We start from the raw sequence: 23,139 nt of genomic DNA, 5'->3' as shown, positions 1-23,139 counted from the left end.
TAGATGCCCATCAGCAGACGAATGGATAAAGAAGCTGTGGTACATATACACCATGGAATATTACTCAGCCGTTAAAAAGAATTCATTTGAATCAGTTCTAATGAGATGGATGAAACTGGAGCCCATTATACAGAGTGAAGTAAGCCAGAAAGATAAAGACCATTACAATATACTAAACACATATATATGGAATTTAGAAAGATGGTAACGATAACCCTATATGCAAAACAGAAAAAGAGACACAGATGTACAGAACAGACTTTTGGACTCTGTGGGAGAAGGTGAGGGTGGGATGTTCAGAGAGAACAGCATTGAAACATGTATACTATCTAGGGTGAAACAGATCACCAGCCCAGGTTGGATGCATGAGACAAGTGCTCAGGCCTGGTGCACTGGGAAGACCCAGAGGGATCGGGTAGAGAGGCAGGTGGGAGGGGGATCGGGATGGGGAATACATGTAAATCCATGGCTAATTCATGTCAATGTATGAAAAAAACCACTACAATATTGTAAAGTAATTAGCCTCCAACTAATAAAATAAATGAAAAAAAAAATAAATAAAAAGTTTAAATTAAAAAAAAAGTAATGTCAAAAACAAACAAACAAACAAAAAAAACCGTAATGTCTTCTGATTACCTTGCAGAAACATATCATTGACATTAAGGAAAGTGGAAATTTGCTAGCTGAATTTCAACAAATGACTTTTCATAATTGGTGGATGGATTGAAATATGAGTAGCATGAATTAGCAATCATAGCCTACCTCTTTTTTTTGGATCTACATACCTTTGAGACATAATTTTTTCAACTATTACAGTCATTAGAACTAAGTACTGAAATAAACTGTGCTAGCCATATCTTCAAAGGGCAGTGCTAACGTGAGTTTAAAAAATAGTTAATCACATTTAATTATAATTTTAATACAAACAGAAAGGTTCTTGTGTCAATAATTCAGTTTTTAAAAAATTATTTTAAATATTAATTTAATATTTGTTTTGTTTTTCTTAAATTTCTATCCTATAGAAATATATAACATAGTAATGTTATATGCACATGCATATGCACATACATATACTTTATTAAACAAACAAATGTGTATTAGAGTGCCTGCTCAAAAGTTTTTACAAATGATCAGTAAAAAAAATTTAAAGACAACTGATTCAGAATGAATTAATCAATGAGATAGTGAAAGACTTTTCTTTTGTCCTATACAAACACATCCGAAAAAAGAAAGAAGTAATTCCAAATATCTTTGAATTTGTTGAGCTTAAAATTTTTTGGTTCCTGCCCTCTGAGGCAAGTTGGTTTAATAAGCAAGGCAAGCGATTCTACATCATGAAGGGATAGTGGCAGGCAGAGGCGGGTGGCACAGAGGGGAGGCTAAGGGTCACATCCCAGCTTAACCACACTTTGTAGTGTGGATTGGGAACATCTCTCAAGCTCTCTGAGCCAATTGTCTCATCAGCAAAATGGGCATAATCAGTTCTATTTGCAGGGTTGTCATCAAATTAATATGTTGTTAAAAGCATATCATACAGAATCACATGAAGTTGTCAGTATTTGGTGCTTATTGATATACAACACAATAGTGTGGTTCAACTAATATAAACAGCATCAGATATGTGGGGATATAGATATATATATATATTTAGAGATAATATTGTTCAACCTCCTTAATTTACTTAACATAAAATGTAGGAGGTGATGTTATTCCTTCTTGCTGACAGGACAGAATAAGCACATCCCTAGGACTGATCATTTTCTGAAGGTCGTCACTTTCTCCTTTCTGCCCAGCACTTCAATCTGTTCGTTTTCTGCATTGTGAACTGGATTGCTCTGCCCACTTGTCTTAGTTTGATCAACTCCACCAAGACTTGGCTCAGCTTTTGGGCCTCATTATGAGGAGACATGCAATTCATGCCATAGGGTTAGTCCTCATCAAAGGGATAACTTGCATGCCTGATTCTGTGGCAACCAAAGTTTCATCAGTAGAATTCTAAGGACAAGTCACCATTTTAATTTATCTTCCATTGAAACTTGAAAGTACCGTATTAAAAGGGGTAGTTTTTTGGCACAGTTTTAGAGCAGGGTTTAAATCCTTGGTGATTTTAATCATATTCTATCTTAAAGTCTGAATTCACATAGGCCTTGGGACTAATATTTATCCTCTGAAGGTTTCATTCTCTTGGTGCCTAATTTTTACGTGTTAAATGTAATTCATTTTTGAAGGACCTGAACCTTTTGTCTGGCTCCTTTTCAAAAGAAGGACTATAGTGTTCAGCAGAAGGAACTAAAGTTTTTTAATGTTGATTACTGAAAATTTTAAGATTTCTGTCTTAATTCTGCACTGAGTAAAAAAGTGAAATCACATTAATGGAGAGGAAAGAGGGCAGGTTTCAGGGCAGCTGAGACAATAGGAATGCACTGGGGAAAGGCTGCCCTGGCCCCATAACAGCCGTGTGTGAAGGATGGAATTGTGTAGACTCAGGGAAGACATGCCAGGCTCAGAAACCTGGGTGCTAGGTCCTGCTGCCCCCACTAGCAGGGGGTGTAACTTACAGCAAGTCACTTCTTACTCTCTCTGGGTTTCACTTCCCCATCTATCATATGATGGGCTTGAAATAGATGACCTTTAAATTTCCCTCCCTGGAAGAAAAGCTATGACTAACCTAGACAGTGTATTAAAAAGCAGAGACATCACTTTGCCAAACAAGGTCTATATAGTCAAAGCTATGGATTTTCCAGTAGTCAAGTGTGGATGTGAGAGCTGGACCACAAAGAAGGCTGAATGCCAAAGAATTAATGCTTACAAACTGTGGTGCTGAAGAAGACTCTTCAGAGTGCCTTGGACAGAAAGGAGATCAAACCAGTCAATCCAAAAGGAAATCTACCCTGAGTATTCACTGGAAGGACTGATGCTGAAGCTGTAGCTCCAATACTTTGGCCACCTGATGTGAAGAACCAGCTCATGGAAAATACCCTGATTCTGGGAAAGATTGAGGGCAGGGGAAGGGGGCTATAGAGGATGAGATGGTTGGATGGCATCACCGACTCAATGGACATGAGTTTGAGTATACTATGGGAGATAGTGAAGGATAGGAAGCCTGGCGTGCCACAGTTCATGGGGTTTCAGAGAGTTGGACATGACTAAGCAACTGAACAACAAAATTTCCCTCCAATTTTGGTATTCTATCTGTCAATAAAGAAATAATTTGTATTATGAATATCAATTATATAGATATATATGTATATTCCATAGGTGTCTGTATGTGTATGCACACATATGTGCTAAAATGATCTCCAAAAACTTAACAGGAGAACTTAGCTTATAGCAGGCCATCAAATGGGAAAAGGAAAGATTCAGAAACAAGAACACTGCATTTTGAATCCTCACTTTATTAGTGGAAAGATGCATGGTCGATGTCACTTAATTAATGGTATAAACTTTTCCATTAGAATCTGAGTTAAGTATTTGTTTTTGCTTTTAGAGAAGTGATGCACCATTACCTTACTATCCTTACTTAGGTTTTTGAATATTTGATCCTATTTAGATTTAAGGACAACTGGACAACAGATGCTTTTCTCTTTCTCTCAATCATCTTTCTTTTTTTTTTTTTAATAACAGTAAAAGATGTCTATTATGGAATTAAAGAAATATAAAAAAATTAACTTGTAATCCAACCACTTTAATAAAAATGTTCATTCACATTTATTTAGATTTTATTGTTCAGGATTAGTTTTAGGTGTTTTTGTAAAGTATACATGTTATTTATTATTTCTAAATTAACTGAGATTCCCCCACCCTCACGCCAAAGATTTAAGCAAGAAAAAATGTCAGATTGCAATATTAGAAAGAAGGCTTTGGTTACAGTGCAGAGAAAACTTGTGGAGCCATGGCAATAATGGGGACTGTCCACCCATCTATTTATGGGTCTCTTCCTTCTGTGCACATAGTACAATTGTGTTTCCCTGGCTCCTTGACGTGAGGCATGACTGCGTGGCTTATTCTGACCAATGGCCACTTCTGTATGAAAATATTTAAGAGCCACTATGCAAGTCACAATTTCTTCTTCCCCTTGCCATAGCACTCAGCAATATTTTAAATGATAGGCATTCCAGGAAGCTGAGTCCCTGAGGAAGAGTGACATAAGGCTGAGCTCCCCCCATTGTCCCCTCAGATGGACACAAAGGAAGAACAAGGAACAAGTCTTTATTTACTTTAAGCCCCTAAGATTTTGGAGTTATTTGGATTTTTTTCCCGCAGCATAACCTTACTATCCTTATGATACAGGAGACATGACTAGATAGGGAAAGGAGTTGGATATGATCTAGGAAAGAGATGACAGGGTCTGAACCAGAATAGCAGGGTTGAAGATGTACTTGAGAGATATTTAAGGGGGAATCAGGAGGATGTGATAACCAATGAGATATGAGAGTTGAGGGTGAAGATAGAGTTAAAGATGATTCCTAAGTCTTGATCTGGGTGACTGGGTGGCTCATGGTAACGTTTAATTACATGTGGCCACTGGAGGAGGATAAAATGTGATTGGTGGAGGGAGAAGGAGCAGGGAGATGAGGAGTTCAGGTTTTGACCTATTGGGGTGGAGCTGTCTGGAACATGCAAATAGAGATTTTTAGTGGGCTGTTGTATTGTGATATGTTCTCTCCAATCTACTTTCTCCAGTCATGTCTAGGGATGATATAATACAGTAGATACTAGAACCTACATTTTTTTTTTCTTGTAGAAACTATTTTTATTGAAACGTTCTTTGGAACAAATTCTGTTCTTGACTGTGATTTATTTCACCTTCCTTCCTGTAGGGATATAAGATGACATGCTAAGAATCTTGAAGCCATTTGAAGCCTTCTTGCTTCCTCATATCCTACATGTGCATAAGCCAGCTTTTGCTTGGTGTGTTAGTTTCCTGTGGCTGACATAACAAAGTACCACAAATGGAGCGGCTTACAACATAGAGATGTGCTATTTCAAAGTTTTGGAGGTTAGAGGTCTGAAATCAAAGTTTCCATAGAGTCATGCTCTGCTAAGGTTCCATGCCTTTCTCTCAGCTTCTGGTGTTGCCAGAAATCCCTGGTATTCCTTGGTCTGTAGCTGCATAACCTCAACCTGCATAACCTTCTGCCTGTGCCATCACATGGCATTCTCTCTTCATCTTTGTGTTTTCACATGGCTGTCTTCCAATAAGGACACCAGTCAGATTGAATTAAGGGCTCATCCTACTCCGGTATGACCTTATCTGAGCAAATTACATCTGTAATGGGAACAGTCTCAGACTTTATTTTTGGGGGCTTCAAAATCACTGCAGATGGTGACTGCAGCCATGAAATTAAAAGATGCTTGCTCCTTGGAAGAAAAGTTATGACCAACCTAGACAGCATATTAAAAAGCCGAGACATTACTTTGCCAACAAAGGGCCATCTAGTCAAAGCTATGGTTTTTCCAGTAGTCATGTATGGATGTGAGAGTTGGACTATAAAGAAGGCTGTGCACCAAAGAATTGATGCTTTTGAACTGTGGTGTTGGAGAAGACTCTTGAGAGTCCCTTGGACTCAAAGGAGAGCCGACCAGTCCATCCTACAAGAAATCAGTCCTGAATATTAACTGGAAGGACTGATGCTGAAGCTGAAACTTCAATACTTGGCCACCTGATGTGAAGAACCGACTCATTGGAAAAGACCCTGATGCTGGGAAAGACTGAAGGCGAGAAAAGAAGGGGACAACAGAGGATGAGATGTTGGGATAGCATCACTGATGCAATGGACATGAATTTCAGTAGGATCCGGGAGTTGGTGATGGACAGGGAAGCCTGGCATGCTACAGTCCATGGGGTTGCAAAGAGTGGGACATGACTGAGTGACTGAACTGAACTGAACTGAATGGCCCTATTTTCAAATAAAGTCACTCTGAAGCATTGAGAGTTAGAACTTCAAAGTATTTTGATGAGAAAAAAATCAACCCATAACACTTGAGAAAACTATGATAACCCCCAGATTTCAGGGCCTATAATAGTAAAGTTTTTGGTGGTTGTTTGTATTTCACATTTGGGTGCAGTTTGGATCCAACTCTGAGGCTCTGCTTCTGCCCGTTTCTAGGATCCAGACTGAGGGAGTAGCCCTTCTCCTATTTACGAAGCAAATGAAAGCCTCCAACTGCTGAACTACACAATGGCTTATACTGCTTGGGACTGAGATACGTCATCACTTCTAATCTACCTTTCAATGGTAGGGCAGGTCATATGGCCAAGTTTGTAGGGATTAGAAGAGCATGTGTTGAGTACCTGCCACACATTTAGTGTTCAGTAAATGGAAGGGATCATGCCAATAAGCAGACTTTTGACAAAGGGTTGCCCTATCCATTCTTGCAGTTTTTCCAGAACATGAATTAGGTCTTCTATTTCTCTTACATTACTCTGGGTGATCTATATCAATGCCTGGCATATGTTAACACTCAGTAAAGTTTTACTGAATGAATGAACAAATATACAGTTTATATTCACTTTGCTTTTTGCATCCTGATGAAGAACATTTTAGTTATTAAAACCCCAAGGCCATAGTTAAAGATGAAAACCTCATTTGAGAAAAATCAGTTGCTGAACAAATCATAATCCCAAATGTATCTATTATGGGTATTGAGTTCTCTATTATTAATATGAAAACTGTTATCTGAAATAAATGCTTTTAAAACAATTTTTAAGATGCTCTTTTAACCCAGAACTTATTCATGGAAGAAATTTTATTGTTCCCATGGAAAGCATCTCACCCTCTTACCTAGTCTTCATACCCTGCATATCTTTCTTTGACTTGACATTTCATTTTCTAATAAATTCATACTTTAGTTATCTTTTGCTAAAGGCCCTTTTTCACCTCTCTGCTCCCAGGTTACTCACACTAGACTTTCAAAATATTTCCCTGAAATCTTGTGATGAGCAATTCTTACATTTATTCATGTTTTAATTCTTGACCATTTAATATTTTAAGTAGCTCAAAATCTAAAATATCAACTTAAAGGCATCCAGAATATCTAAAGAGACTTATTAAAACATATTCTGAAAGCTAAATTTATCAAACTCCATTCACAAACATTTTCCAACCATATTAGCACAAGAAAACCAGTAATCATTTTTTTTAATCTCTCTTAAAATTACTGCAAGGTAGCACAGATATTTCCAAAAATGTCTGCTGAATAAAGGTTATCAGATTACCCATTTTCGTGGTTGTAAAGTTGAAAAGGAAATGAAAAAAAAAATCCTCATCCTGCTTCATCTCCTTGTACTAGTGAGCCAGCCTGTGAAGACTGCAGTGGGTCTCCTTACAGAGGTGCCACATAAACTCAGGTTTCCTCCCCCACAGAAGTAGAGTTGGGGAGAGGCCAGTCCCTCCCAGCACTAGGACCCCCAAATTTGCAGGGAATGCTCAAAATCACGGTCTATGAAACAAGTCTTGGCCTGGCAACCCCATCTTCTCCCAACTGCCACTGACATGCAAATCCAAACATGCCCTTAATCTCCCTTTCAGAAGTTTTCTTTTCACATCTTCTCTAAATTATGTAGACATTGTCCTTGTCAGGAGTGTACAAGTTACTGAAGAAATCACAAAAGTTGGCAATCACAGGGAGGCCAGGGCCTTCGTGTCTTGGCATCTCACAAGCAAGGACAGTTTTACTAGTTAGAATTCTGCTGTGTCCACCCAAACCAAGCTAAACAGAAGCTAATGCTAAAAGCGTTCAATACTTTTTGAAAAATCCATCAAAGGTTTTTCTGAATGATATTTATAAGGGCCTTACTGTTCTCTTTCAAAAACTGAAATGCCCTTCTCGGATACTTGAAAAAAATTGCTTGTGCTTTTCATCTTTCCCTCTCAGAGTGTAAACATTGTTTTGAGTGAAAGGAGCTGAAGGAGCGCTTACTTTCCCTTGAAATTTTATTTTTAAATAAGAGAGGGAGAAAATCCTTTTTCTGACTAATACTAATAATACAGGTCAAAGTGTCAGGGGATATACAATTAGATAGAAAACAAAAAAGGTTCCCCCTCTTTTTCCCACCGTACAATGGCACTGGAATATAAATTACCGATGAAGATGAAATAATACTTCAAAGCTTCTAGGGCAGGGTAGGGCAATGTTTACAAAGTATTTTCTATGGCACGATGAGACACTACAGATGACGGTAGCCCATGGACTTCAGGGTGTTGCTGAATAGTCTAAACTAGCATGAGGTAAGATTGTACGTCCCTATAGCCTGTGACCCTGTGATGGGCTTTGTTTCACAAGGGCAGCTGCAGTTATCAACAGATGTTTCAGCAATAAATAATTGGTATCATCTCGGAAAACACCCATCTACCTGGGGAGAGGGCATAATACCCAAAACACTGGCCGGCTATCACAGCCGCATTAATCTCCCATCTCTCCAGGTTTCTCGGGGAGCGTACTGCAGGTGTTTTTTCTGGGAGAGAGAGGACAAACTCTCTCAAGTCAGCAAGCTTTGTGTGGAGGGTAAAGGAGGTTGGCCCCTGCCATAAATTTCTGTCTGTGGCCACACAGCAAAGGAGAAAAGATGGGGGGGATGGGAAAGTAGGCGAGGGAGGAAACAGAGGAGGCTGTGGAACAGAAAGCAGAGCACAAAACACATAATTTTTTCGCTAATTAAGTTAAGCCTAAGTGAGGAACATTAGAAATGACCCTTCATTTTACCAACTCAGGCACTCAGCACAGTTTCACGCTTAACTTTGCTCTGTTATCTATGGAATTAAAGGCAGTGTTTACACTCCAAATGTAATGCTAATTTTTAAAATGGAAGGGAAATTTTTTATGAGAAGGATTCGTTTCAAGGCATAAAATTATCGTGAAAATTTAGATTTACAAAAAAAAAAAAACTGTAAGAAGAGATAACTGAAAAAAAAAACTCAGCAGCCTTTATTTTTTTATGTAAAAATAGAATCTCACAATTAATTGATTATTATAATAACGTGGCCTTCCAGCCTTGGTAAAATGTGATATTGAAACCAGTGGATAACGGGACAAAAACAAATCATGGAATTTCCTTGCGATACTTTTGACAAGCTAAGATAGCTCTACAGTTCTCCGTATTTACAAAACAGAGTGGTTTAGCAATTGTGCACTTGGGGTCTGACACAATAAGAAAGCATCTCAAGACTCTTTGGGAGGTGTGGTTGCTTAATTTATAGCTTGCTGGGTAAGCTAAAGAAAATGATGCTCAGCATTCAAAAGGCTCCCAGGTTAAACACATTATGAGCTAAAGCAGCCTAATGGGCTGATTCCTAGAGCTGCCCCTAAGTGACCTTGTGAGCAGGGCATACATTTCTTAAATTTTCTGTGCCTTTATGCTCCCCCAATTGTGATATCTGTGCAATATATAGAGGGAAAGTAGAAGGAATAATGAATGGGCTCCTGAAACAGTCAACAACGATGAGCAGCTTGTCTCTCAACTCACATTAACCCCCAAGGGCAGCAAGACTTTAAAACACCATTTTCAGTTTTTTGGCCAATGTCACTACCAGCTTTGAATGCACCTAGGGCGATCTAGTAAGCGTGGATGGAATGAAGGGAGTAAAACCCTGGTCACAGAGATGTGCTTGCATCTCAGTCTATGCTGGAAATCCCGAGGAACTTTCTAAGCCTCAAAGGTCGAAGCAGGGGTCACTTCCTCTGTGAAGCCACCACGCTCTCACCTTCCTCGGAAGCCTTATATAGAGTGCTTATATGCCACTGGCTGACGCACACAGGGCTTTCAAAGCCCTTCTCCTCTCACATTTTTGTTCAGGCTCTCTGTCTTTAATTTATAGCTTCCTGGGTAAGCTAAAGAAAATGATGCTCAGAGTTCAAAAAGCTCCCAGTTTAAACACATTATGGGCTAAAGCAGCCTAATGGACTTATTTGAGCTGCCCTATCAATCGTCACCCTGTTCTCTTTCCAACAGTCATTCTCAAACTCTAACATGCATCGGAATCATCCAAAGCGCTTGTCGATGTTGATTGCTAGACCCTCAGCCCCAGAGTTTTTCATTCGGTAAGACTAGTATACGGCCCAAGAATCTGAGCCAGTTTTTGGGTGATACTAAGGGCTGTTGTTTGGAAGTCTAACTTACAGCACCACTGCTTTTGAGCTGCACTATCCAATTAGTGCAGAAGGAAATGGCAACCGGAGAAGAAAAACGGCAACTCACTGCAGTCTTCTTGCCTGGAGAATTCCATGGACAGAGGAGCCTGGAGGGCTACAGTCCCTGCGGTCACAAAGAGTTGGCCACGGCCAAGAAACTGAGCACATCTAATTAAATAGTAGCCCTAGCCACATGGAAGTATGTATGTAGAAGTTCATTTTCAAAATGAAATAAAACTAAAAACTCAGTTCTTCAATCATTCTAGTCACATTTCAGGTGCTCAAGAGCCACACGAGGGCAGGGCTTAGCCTATCGGGCAACAGAAATATAGAACATTTCCATCATTGCGGAAAGTTACAGCCTACAGCTTGCACTAGAGTAAACGAGTTTCAGGGTTCCCACCTGGGCTCTCAAGTTCACCCCTTGGGGCTTCTGGAGGGAGAACTGGAGTAGGACGGAGGAAGGAGCTGAGTCACAGCTTCACCACTCACTAATCTGTTTCCATGAGAAAGTTAATCTCCCTGTACCTTAACTTTGTCATCTGCAAAATGGGTATGATAATGGTAATCATCATTGGAGGGCTATTTTGAAAATTAAATAAGATGATGCACATATAAGCATTCTATAAACCCAAAATGATATATACACTATAATTGTTTTCCATTCCACTTCTCCACAAATAACAGGCACACTTATTTAAAAACCCTGGCTCACCACCAGATTTGTTCGATGTATTCACTTTCCTTTGCCTGTGGTCCTCAGTCTGTTTAACTTCAGTCTGTTTTTTGGAGGGTGGGAAATATTGATGAGGAGGTTACTGTTTCAATGAAGTCTCCAACGATGCTGTTATGTGTACATAGATCAGGGGGATCTTTCTGGATTTTTGTTTTGATAGACAAAGATAATGTCTATTTATACATTTATTTTGGGATGACCCCCAAACACATTCCCATGTAAACCAATAAAATAAAAATTTTAAGAGATTATCATCACTTGTAATGCTTGGTCTCCATGCAAATGTCTGTATTTTATGTAAAAAAAAAAACAAGCTAACAGGGTCTCTTCTTAGAGAATGTGATGGGGGGGACACTATCAAAAAGCAAATCGGCACTTATGGAAGCATCCCCAGAACCTAAGCCTGAAATCTGAGCTCCAATCTGAGTTCATGTGTTATTCTTGAGGCTGTCTCCTCTCTGGGGTAGAGGTACCCATTGGATTCATTTCCATTAAGTGAGTTAAGGAATAATAATGCCAATAACTCTGACAATACTTCCCAAACAGTGTGAATCATGAGGAGATAGGGAGAGAATAGGATTTCAGGCAGGACTCAGGCAGGGACATACCAGGCTTCAACAGCTTAGACACCAAGTCACATGGATGAAATAGTGACTGAGTTTATTTTTTTTAGTTACCCAACTCTTAGAAAGTAGCATTTCAAAATAAAAATGCTAATGAAGCATGGTGGAATCAAAACTACTGCTTCCAGCCCACCAAGAATATGCAGATATTTCAGCATGACAGGTTCTCATTGGCCCACTGACCACGCTTCTCCACTTTTACTTGATTTGCCTTTCCAACAGAAGGTCTTATGGGCAAACAGAGCTCTTTGAAAAGCTTCCCCCCCACCCCCCCAACATTAGTCAATTTGGCAGAGCTGACCATAAGGGTAGGGGCTGTCTTATGCTTCAAAGAAATTTAATCTATTACACCATTTAGAGGCTAAATGCCTGACTTGGGGGTATCAAGGAAACAGCTGGTGTGGTCTTCCTACCAGTAACTGCTGCAAGCTGGCGCCAATCACATCCTGCAGGTTTGTTTTGTCCTCTGGGCCCACAGCTTGTTTGTATTGCCACTTTTCAGGCACGAAGGGCCATTTCATTTCCTTTGCCTCCTGGATCAGGGTTCTTAACTCGCTGGGGAGTGAGGCTGAAAAGGTCAGAGTTCAGGTAAGGAAATTGCAGTTGAAGAAAAGGTTGTTGAGTTACCAATGTTATGATGAAGCACCTCAGTGGCACAATTTTTTTTTTTCCTACTTCTCACTGGCTGGCCTAACCTGGTGTTCTGACTCAAAGAATAATAGCAAAAAGCTATCTGTCAGGGGGTGGCTCTGGTCTACTTTGCCCTACAGGTAAATTGGGGTAGTCAGGCATTAAGAAAGGTTTTAGCAGGAAGTAAAGCACTTCAGTGACTGTCTCTGCATGAAGAATCAGAGAAAGGAATGAAGGAAATATTATTTTTCCTGTAAAATGAGAAAGGGCCTGAGATGGAATGGCATTTGGGGCTTGTGGCTAATGCAGCAAATCAATCTCTTTTTTGCTCCTCTAAGACCTCACCTCGCCTCAGACTTTCACCGTGGACTATGTCTGAATATAGACAATGAATATAAACAAACCCACATCAATTTATTATGAAATAGCCTTGTATCACTTTAGAAGATACATTTAATCTCTTAAGAGACATCAAATTTAATTAAAAATATAAGTCAATAATCTCTTATCCAAACTTGGGAAACCTAGAAAGCTTTGGAAACTAGATTTTTTTTTTTTAAGTTTGGCCCCCAAACCAGACTTGAATTGACTCAGGATTATTTATAATCTTGCTATGGTGAGATCAGTCAACATTTTGCCCTGAAAATTTTAATGTTTGATGGTGCTGCCCCTAGCTTCTACTGCAGTGTTAGTATAACAGAGGGTATATGCACCATACTACCCTTTCTAACATTTGAAAATATTCTGAATTCTGAAGCACATGTGACCACCAGGGTTGTGAATAAGGGATCATGGACCTGTATACACAACTGCCAGCAATACATCTTTAAGTGCTTGTCTCTCAGACTCAGTATATCTAACACTGAATTCATCACCTTTTTTCTAAATATTGTATTTCCCTCTCCATTCTCTGTTGATGAATGCCACTACCACTCACTGAGTCACCCAAGTCTGAAACCCAGAAGTCAGTCTAGACTTTTTGCTCTTCCTCCCTGAGTCTAACTGGTTATCAAATTCTGTGGATCCTAAAATCAATTTCTTTCTTTAAATCATCAGTAATTCCTGCCTGATTCATTGTCTTTTATCTCCTCCTATCTATTTCATCTTCCACATTGTTGAGTCCCATTTTGCTAAACCCAAGATGGACTAGGACATTGCTCCACACAAAATTCTTTAATGCTTTTGTATATCCTGTCTTCATATTAGGCATTGTCCTGCCTCAACTGTCTAATGACCAAGCTCAGGCCCGCTGATTCCATTCAGCTTTCAGTGTAGACATTGCCACTTCTCATCAGCCCTGCCATGATCTCCCAGTGGAATTGAGATGCTCCTCAGGAGTATTCTCAAACCCACAGGAGCACACTCCTTTCAGCATCCATCTCACTGCTCTCTAGCCACATCTGTCCTTTCATTGGACTGTGGACTGTGAGCTTCCAGAAGACAGGCATCATGTCCTACCGTGTTTGTAAATCACACCATGATGGTTAAAAAATTAGTCTTGTGTTTACATGAGATATGCTAAATAAGACAAAAGAGGTATGAGAGAGAATAAAAAAAAAAAAGGAAGAAGAAGAGAAGGGAGAAAACCTAACTCTGCCTTGGCTCCTGATGCCTTTTTGTGCCCTTGCCGCCAACTGGGCAAATGTAAGGAAGCCTCCTGATGGAGAGGGACTGCTTGGCATTGAGGGGATAACTCATGGGCTACGTCAATGAATGACTGATCTGGGCTGGCTCCTAAGCATGACTTACAAATATCACACTGAAATCACTGTCCCCCCACCCCATTCAGTAACCCAGAACCACCGAGCCTCCTCTGGGCAATGGCTCTCCTCTAATGAAAGCAAAAACAGGGGGTTGGAGACCAACTTGATTCCCCAATCTCTTCTTACCACCACTGACATACTGTCAATCTCTGAAAATGTTTTCGATGTACATGTAGAGAAAATTTCTTAAATGATATTTCTAAATAGTCATGAATAGGATGACTATCCAGTTCTGTTTGCTTAGGACAGTCCTACGTAGTCATCGTGTGCTTGTTTAACAGAGCCTTTTCACTCTCAAAAGTATTTCAATTCTGATCAATTATTTGGACACTCTGTCGATGAGTGTCAAGCTCAGGAGTCAAAGGAGTAGTTAAATGACAAAAGAAATGTGATTTCTGGATTCATAGAATTTCACTATGTTTTGGCACTAAAAAGCTTTAAGTACTTTCAAACTTTCTTCATGGTGATGAGGAAAATCCATTTATTATAAATAATATTTTTTCCTCCTCATACCACTCTTTCCCTACAGGTCATGCCCGAACGTGGATTGTCCAGTGGGGCATACTGAAATAAAAGATGTCCATGAAATATGTTTTTAAAATATATACCTGTTTGGATTTCAGTTCCTGCTCTATCTCAGGGGGTTAGAGTCTCTAAGGCTGGTCACCATGCTGACTGGGACAATTTCTGAGGGAAAACGATGGGGTTGAGAGGAGGAGGGAAAAGAAGGAAACCTCCGGTGTGACGGTTCGAGTCCGCCTGCTGCCCCACCGCCCTAAGTGGCCCTGTGCTAATGCCTTTCTCTGGGAGCATGTGCGGGAGACATCGGTGGCCGTGGCAGCCTGAGCCGTGAGCTAGAGCCGCTCAGGACCCACGCCGGGGACAGGCTCTGTGCTCGGACCGCGCCCAGCAGCACCAGTGGCTTGGGTGGACCCTGCAACACGCAGTGGCGATGGGCAAATGCCGAGCTTGTCAACGGCTCAGCATAGGATTCCTCCCATGTTGGTTTATCAGATTCAACCCCAGCAGTCAGCCCCTGACAAGCAGGAGCCTCCTGTGCCTCTCTGATCCCTCACTTCCCCAGGCAGCTTACCTGGAGGGCCATGGCTAATTGAGTGATTTTGCAGTCGTGATTTGCCTTATCTGGAACTAAACTGATTATTTCTCCTATTCTGTGGCACTAGAGAAGAGAAAGAAAAAGAAAATGCTTCCCGCTTAGGGGTTCAGAGTCTTCACTACGGAGAACACAAAACTTAAAGGAATTTAAGCTGAAGGGACAAAGGACATGATGTAGTAAAAGGAGAAGAGAAAACGTTCAGGAGAAATAACAGAACACAACACACTGCCCCTGGGGAGAGCGAGGACCAACCCTGGGGCGAGCAAAATCAGACACTGGTGTTTCTGGCCAGCAAAGAAAGGAAACACTAAGGTTTTGAAACAACTGGACACAGGGCATTTTATCTTGAAAAGAGCATGGCTGGCAGACAGGTTACACAAAATTAGACTTCTAAAGGCACCTGAAGGTTCCCCTGTAAAAACGTATGCACTTATATACAAGAATGTGGGGAAAAGGCTCTCCTAGAAACTTTTCCCATTACATAATTAACAGAAACAAAAGAGATGGGGAGTGTGCATTTTATATGGGAATCTTGTTTCTGTAACAAATAGCAGTCAACTAAAAATATAAAGAAAAATATTTAAAGCACATAAGAGAGATACCCTGATAGAAATGAAGGGAAATTTATCTGAATGCTAAGAAGAAATCTAAGGAAGAAAGGTTGCTTCTCCAAAACTAGCTAAAGAAGAAATTAGAATTGCTTTAACTTTCTAGATTTTGTGATTGAAATTTCCCAAACAATGACTCATCTAAAACTACGTATGGTACAAACTATGAATGAGCAAAAAGGCCAAATTCTCAAATCCTGATAATGATGCAATAAGTATTTATTAGTTTGAGTAAATTTATTTTATAAATGGTATGTAAATACAACATGAGAAACGAATTGATGGTCAAAAAAGAGAGATGGGACTGGTGAGATGACATATTTGTGGAAACTGTAGATGTCTATGGAAACTGATGAGGCACAAAACCTATTTTGAAACAAAAGTATGCACCACCATTCAGAAGTTGCTTCAATTTTTTAATAATTGAAATTTACGTGCACCAGCCCACTTGGACCCTTTGTTCTTCTTGAACTAAACTGTTTCTTGTAGCCCTCATGTTTACTGAAGCTTAAAATTCAAACTGACAGCAATTCACTGCAACAAAGTGAGCTTCCTCCCCTGCCCGTCCACCCGCAGCCCATGTCCCATTCATGCCCTAGAAATCCACTCATCTCTCGGTGGTCATCTGCCAAGAGAAGAAAAATAGGGCAGAGATGAGACCGTGTCGTTCAGACAGGGTAAAGGAGAGCAAACCTGCTGCTCCCCGCTGCCCCCAGCGCCTCCCATTGGGACCTCACCTCTGCATCTCTCGTCCTCCCTCTTGTCCTCCTCTGACATATCTGACGTCTCCAGTAGGAGCTGGTCCAGCACTTGCTTACACTCTTGCAGCAGCGTAGCTACAGCTTTTTGATTATTCATGACGATTACCCTTTCTTGATGATGAGTCAAGTGTCCCTGGGTCTACGGTGATCAATTACCTAGGAGAAGACATCGATTCTCAATAAAAGAGCCCCTTCAAGCCTTAGGTACCTGGTGAACAAAAGAAGGGGAAAGATGATTAACTGAAGCATCATCAATTATCTGTAAGACTCAAGCAGGGAGGGATAATAGAGCAAACACATGAAAATACATGACAGCCCCTGAGGACTTTATTAGGGGAGGGTGTGAAATTATTTCAGGCCTGGTCTAGATGGGCAGCACCTCGAAGGCATCAGAGAGCAGAAGGGAGAGGGTCCTGCGGCAGACCCCGGTCACCCACAGTGTAGTCAGTGGCATCACATGGAGTCAAATGAAATGAATATACTCTATGATTTATGTATCTTCTGCATACTTCACATCAGTGCCTCTGGATCCCAGTGGCACACCACTTTCTGCTTCTCTGAAAGTCTACAGGAAGCATCTGGCTAACAGTTCTAATATTCAGACACAAGCACATGTAATATGAAGTCTACCACTCTCATAACCCACTGCTGATTTCCCCTGTGCGGTATCCTTTGTGGTATTCAGTATCATATAATTTGGACCAAAATAGGCAATGACAGATGCCAAATTTAAAGCTCTTCACTGCCAGGCACATTGACAAATAAAATGGAGAAATGAAATCCCAGAAAATCCAATTTCCTAGATCCATCATATGGATAAGATCTACTTACATCCCATTTAACACACATACAGTTGAGAGACTTCTTATGTAAATATGAGTATGTTGTAATGAGCTATTGCAGTCAAGGTAATTTTAAGAACAAAATAACTCACTGACAGTATAAAAAAATGCCCGACAAATAAATACCCAAAAGTCTCTTGATTAACAAATCATTTTTAAGTTGAAGTATACTTGATTTGGGCTTCCCCAGTGACTTAGCAGTAAAGAATCTGCCTGCATGGGGAATACGTGTAAATCTATGGCTGATTCATATCAATGTATGACAAAACCCACTGAAATGTTGTGAAGTAATTAGCCTCCAACTAATAAAACAAAACAACAACAAAACAACAACAGCAAACTCTTAATTAATGTCAAAAAAAAAAAAAAAAAAGAATCTGCCTGCAGTGCAGGAGACGCGGGTTTGATCCCTGGGTCAGGAAGATCCCCTGGAAGAGGGCATGGCAACCCACTCCAGTATTCTTGCCTGGAGAATCCCATGGACAGAGAAGCCTGACAGGCTATAGTCCACAGGGTCACAAAGAAATGGACACAACTGAAGTGACTGAGTATGCATGCACGCGTAGTTGGTTTACAATGTTGTGTTAGTTTCTGGTATAGAGCAAAGTGATTCAATTTCATCTACATATTCCCTGTGCCATACAGTAGATCCTTGTTGTTTATCTATTTTATACACAGTAGCTAACAAATCCTTTTGCTTTCCTTTTTTTAAAAAAAATGTATATTATAAACAAAACAAAGGAAGTTATTCTCTTTCTGAATTTGCCAGAATAGACAGTGGAGATGCCATTTGGCTTAGGCACTCTTGTATGGCACTAAGAATCTTATTATCAATGCAAGAGAATCTGAAAAGGAAGAAAGTACAGCAGATGTATGGATGACTCGACCCCCTCTGTCACCTAGCAGATCCATGCAACACAATAATTTATTGCTTTAGGAATCATTAAAAATATTAAAGTGGTGAGTTATTGTGTTGTTCTTGGGGAAAATGTGCTCTACTATCCTCACTTTAAGAAGCTGGTTTTGAATTTGAAATTGCAAGAAAGCATTTTTCTATCTTTTTTTCTATTTTATGACTTAAAAGGAATAGAAAATGAAGGATAAGCTGTGAAATCTAAATTTTGTAATTCTCATTCTAACCTGAATTGTTATGCTTTAGGTTTTAAAACAGACACACACACATACTTCACACAGATGGAACTGCCAAAGTGAAATTTTAGAACGTGACAGACTTGTTTTGTGAAGACAACCATGTATTTGTTGAAGAAGAAAAGTAGAGGTTTTTCATGCAATGTTCTTGTTACTTGAAAGAGCATTCACATAAGTGAGGTCATGAAATTAGTTACTTGAAGCATTTAAATGTAAATCTAAATCTAACTTCTTTTCTGTTTAAGATGTTTCAGAAAGTATTCCTGCTTGGATTGGGTTGTTGGACTAACCGGTTTTCAGTGTCCCTTTAAGCTCAAGTGTTTATAAGTCAGTGTTTCTGTGGTACAAGTTGACCATTAACTTGCTTTTCTATGAAAAGAACTAAACAATAATGACTGGTCAGAGTTAATTAGCAGACTAGAGTGAGCAAGAGGCCATGTAGCAAGCAATGATATCCCATTCCACCATTCCCTGAAAAAAGGAGATGGTGATTATAACGGGAAGCTACCTGGAGACCGGGAAATGCAGTTGCTGGATGAGAAGGTTAAGAACAAACGTTGCTCAGAATGAGTTATGGGTGAGTAGGACACTTAATTTTCCTCAAGTCCTAAGTTAGATCAAGAAAGGGATTCTCTTTCTCCCTTTTTAAGGACTTCATATAGAAGCATTAGTCGCTTAGTTGTGTCTGACTCTTTGGGGCTCCATGGACTGTAGTCCGCCAGGCTCCTCTGTCCATGGGATTCTCCAGGGAAGAATACTGGAGTGGGTAGTCATTCCCTTCTCCAGGGGATCTTTCCGACCCAGGGATCAAACCCAGGTCTCTAGCACTGCAGGCAGATTCTTTACCGTCTGAGTCACCAGGGAAGCCCAAAGAGAAGTGTAATAAGAAAATATGAGAGCTTCTGTGCAAAGAAATAAAACTGCACTATATAAAATTTTACTAGCACACCACGCCTTTGTCTAAAGGCTTATAGTAATGTTTCATTGGTGCTGTATCATCCTCTTAAGGCAGACAGTCGTCTTTCACTATAAATTTTATTTGCTTTGTTTCTGTTAATATTTTAAGCTGAAAGAATGTACTGTAGTAAAGAAAAGAGGACCTAGAAATAGGAAAACATATATGTAATAATGCTCAATGACTAATTCCACTTCATTCTCTACCATTAACTATCTGCCTGAGACCTCTGAGATTCACTTTTGAGATTCATTTTTCTCATCTATATTTTGAGCTGATTGATTAGGAACAGTTGTTAAAATCTTTCCAAGTCTTAAATTCCATACTCAGGAACACAGGGTTGTCTATTGCTAAACAACATCTGATGTTTATTTACTGAAAAATTCCTGGCTCTTTTCAAAACCCTGAAATATAATATTTTTATGCATACTTTCCTCTGTGGTTTAGAAGTGTTGGCTTGAATCTTAGAGGCTAGGTTATTGCTAAATATTCTTCTTTGCTTTTGTTTCCTTACTTGAAACCCTAATTCCTGATGCACAAGATCATAAATCTCTTCCCTTTGTCTAAGTGCAGTCAAAGAGAGATAAGATACATGGTTTTGTGAGGGCAAACAACAGGACTTGACCTAATCATTTGGGTAAGGATAGGGTGGGTTAAAGGGGGCTTCTCGGAGGATGTGATGCCTGAATCAAGCTCTGAAAGAGGAACAGGACTTAAGTTAAAATGGTAGGGAACAGCCCTAACTAAAGTAGAAGGAAGTATAGAGGGAATGAAAGAAGGTCAGGTTGGCTGAACTATACATAAAAGGAGAAAGTTGATATGAAGTGATGCTGGAGGGGTAAGCAGGGACTCTTAAAGGCCTTGTGTACTAGGCAAGGAATTTTGTGCTTACCCAAGAGTCATAGAAAACTACTAGTAGCAATAGGAACACAACCAACTTTACACTTGGGGATGATCATTCTGTTTTGAACATAGTTTGTGTATTGAGGGCAGGGAGGAAACAGCAGGTAGATCAGTTAAGTACTTATCGCAATAATCCAGGTGAGAGATACCAGGACTCTGGACTAGAGTGATGACATCAGAAGTATAGAAAATTGGACAGATTTGAGAACTGTTTATGGAGTAGGTGCAGCTTTGGTGTTGGATGGCTAGGAATGCTCTTAAGGGTTAGTCCCAAATGTCTGCCTCACCATAGCTCAAAACTGAATGGATGATGTTAACATACTTTGAGACAGGGAATACAGACAAGAAAAGACATAAATACATCTATTTCTAGCAATATAGTAAGGAAGATAAATCATACTGCCCAACATAAGCACTGAGATTTTAATCAAGAAAGCATGTCTAAAAAGGAAGGACAGATTTCCAAGACAATGAGTGTTTGTTACTTGTGAATTTCCAAACTGTACTGAAGATATTCTTTATACTTTTTTGAAAGTTACAGCATTTCCCCCTTTCCCTGTAGAATTCAGAAGAGACAATAGGAAGAAAATACTGTAATATAAGAAACACTTTGGAATCCAACCATCTGTCTAGATTTGTATGGTTCATTGTTAGACGTAACAGAGGCTGGAGCCCAGGAAATTTTCCTTCAGGCAACAGTCCCACTGAAAATTTTGTTCAGCTTCATGTATAAAAAGAATCATTTTCAATTTTAACACATATCAATTTTTTCCCCCTTGAACTGCAAAACTTTATGAGCTATACATTATTTCTAAATTGGAAAATGGATGTTTCCCAAAATTTTTTATAATCTCTGTATTATTTTTTCTATTTTAATGTCCCCTATATTTTTTTCCTTAAAAATAAAATAGAAAGAGGCCAGAAAAAGCAATGAAACATGCAAACAGACAAATCTAGGATAACAAAGTTAGAATCATACAATTTAAGACACACATGCATACATATAGCCAAATGGCTATGTGTTCATACAGTTTGCATTTGATTTTGGCATATTGATACTTTAGTTTTATCCATGATTAAGAATTTAGCTGAGTGGCTAAGTTACAGAGTAACTGGCAAGTTGGCCATCATTAGAAAGAAGAAAATCAGTGAATTATTCAAAGCCCCATTTCTTTTGGTATTTATGCTTGGGTTTTTTCCACTGTATGATCAGTGCCTCTACTAGGGGATAAATTAGGGAAAATGAAAGAACTCCAAAGGTATTCCATGGTCTGCTGGCTACCACCTCAGTAATAATTGACCAGCCAACTAGTGAGAATCTTAGACTTGAAGATGTGGGGAAGCATAAAGAAGTAAAAGAGATGGTCTCTACCATTAGGGAATTTACAATTAGTTAGAGGAATAACACATACATATATAAAAAATTAACTATACAAAGCATATCACACATGATTGTATTCTAAATGCTCAATTTAAATTATCTTTGAAATTCAGTGAATGGTTGGTTAAATTTATAAGCAAGCTTATAGAACTCATTTAATTCATGTGCACGTGAACAATTATACTAAAAATCTTTTTCATCTACATTCAAAATTATTTATCATATTGCTTTTAGGAAAAAATATATTCTGGTATGCAACATAAAACAAAAAGAATAAGTTGCTTCTATCAGGCCCTAGCAATGACAATCCAGTCTTTCCCACACTTTCACCCTTTTTTGAGCCACACCACAAGTCACCGCTGACCATAATACCTCTCGTGCCGATTGGTGGTGAAGTGAAGTGAAAGTTGTTCAGTTGTGTCTGACTCTCTGTGACCCCATGGACTAAACAGTCCATGGAATTCTCCAGACCAGAATACTGGAGTGGGTAGCCTTTCCCTTCTCTAGGGGATCTTCCCAACCCAGGGATTGAACCCAGGTCTCCGCATTGCAGGTGGATTCTTTACCAGCTGAGCCACAAGGGAAGCGATTGGTGGTAGAAATGGGTAAATAAAAAGAGAAAAAAATCTGATTGGAGTGTAACACAACTGTGTAGCTTGGTTGGATATGTTTGCATGACAGACATTTGTTAGCATTTAAAAACTGCATAAAAAGGGAAGAGAAGCCAACTTCTAAGCCACCAAACAGCTAAAGGGTAGACTTATATTTCTAGCAGTATGGAAGACTATGCTCTGACCAACATTCCTGCTGAAAACAACTAATAATACTGGAGAAGTATGTTAAAAATCTCTAAAGTGTATCAGTGAAACAGCAAGAGAGGAAAGACTGCACAGAAGACAAAAAATCAAGTAAAAACTGGAACCCAGAAAGTTAACACGGAAGCTAACCTTTGCCTTGAGTGTATCTGCCGAACATTGTGAGCTGAAATGGGTTTTCACTATTTTGGCAGGTGGGAGGATAGGAAATAAAACCAAAGCCCTACCCAGGAGGGCAGTATAAGAAGAGACCACCCCCCTACCTTGCATAAAACTGAGATCCTAAAAGCTTGCACTTTTAGCATACGGGTGAGCTAAAATGTTTTCTCATCTTCTTCCCCTGCTTTCCAGGAAAACGGTCTGTGTTAAATAGGCAGCCTCAAGGAAGAGAGCAAAAAGTTTTTCTCTTGTGAATCCGAAGCCACAGATCCAGAAAACCTCTAGCTGATAATTATTTTGAAGTAAATTATTTACAAATAAGCCCAGGTTGGTGATTTTCTTGGCCAACGGGTTGACTGAAACATAATCATCTCTAAAGGAATCTAATTTCAACCCAAGTTTCAAAGACTCTCACCTATAAAATACCAAGAAATATGAGCTCCTGATCAAAGCCGTCAAAATGCATAAGGTAAAAAGAAACGATGAATGAAAGCAGAAACAACAGATAGTAAAATTAGACCCACAAGACTATAGATGATGGAATTTCAGATATATACTACAAAATA

The 23,139-nt window shown here is 39.5% G+C and overlaps 1 protein-coding gene across 12 annotated transcripts in view; it reads right to left on the bottom strand.

The window, feature by feature from the left end:
- ALPK1 (alpha kinase 1) overlaps positions 1 to 23,139 on the bottom strand; it is a 121,539-nt gene that overhangs the window by 39,709 nt on the left and 58,691 nt on the right. For 9 of the 12 annotated variants that reach the window (XM_043438547.1, XM_043438542.1, XM_043438552.1 and 6 more), the window contains 2 exons: positions 16,346 to 16,525; positions 11,904 to 12,058 (listed from right to left, as the gene is read on the bottom strand). In XM_043438547.1, coding sequence (XP_043294482.1) covers positions 11,904 to 12,058; positions 16,346 to 16,466 — 276 coding nt within the window. In that variant the 5' untranslated portion in view covers positions 16,467 to 16,525. Of the gene's footprint in view, positions 1 to 11,903; positions 12,059 to 16,345; positions 16,578 to 23,139 lie in introns of all 12 variants that reach the window. The other 3 variants (XM_043438543.1, XM_043438541.1, XM_043438548.1) reach the window with 1 other exon arrangement.

Source organism: Cervus canadensis, chromosome 19, assembly GCF_019320065.1.
Source record: "Cervus canadensis isolate Bull #8, Minnesota chromosome 19, ASM1932006v1, whole genome shotgun sequence".
NCBI classification, from domain to species: Eukaryota; Metazoa; Chordata; class Mammalia; order Artiodactyla; family Cervidae; genus Cervus; species Cervus canadensis.
This window is presented reverse-complemented; position numbering and strand designations above follow the sequence as displayed.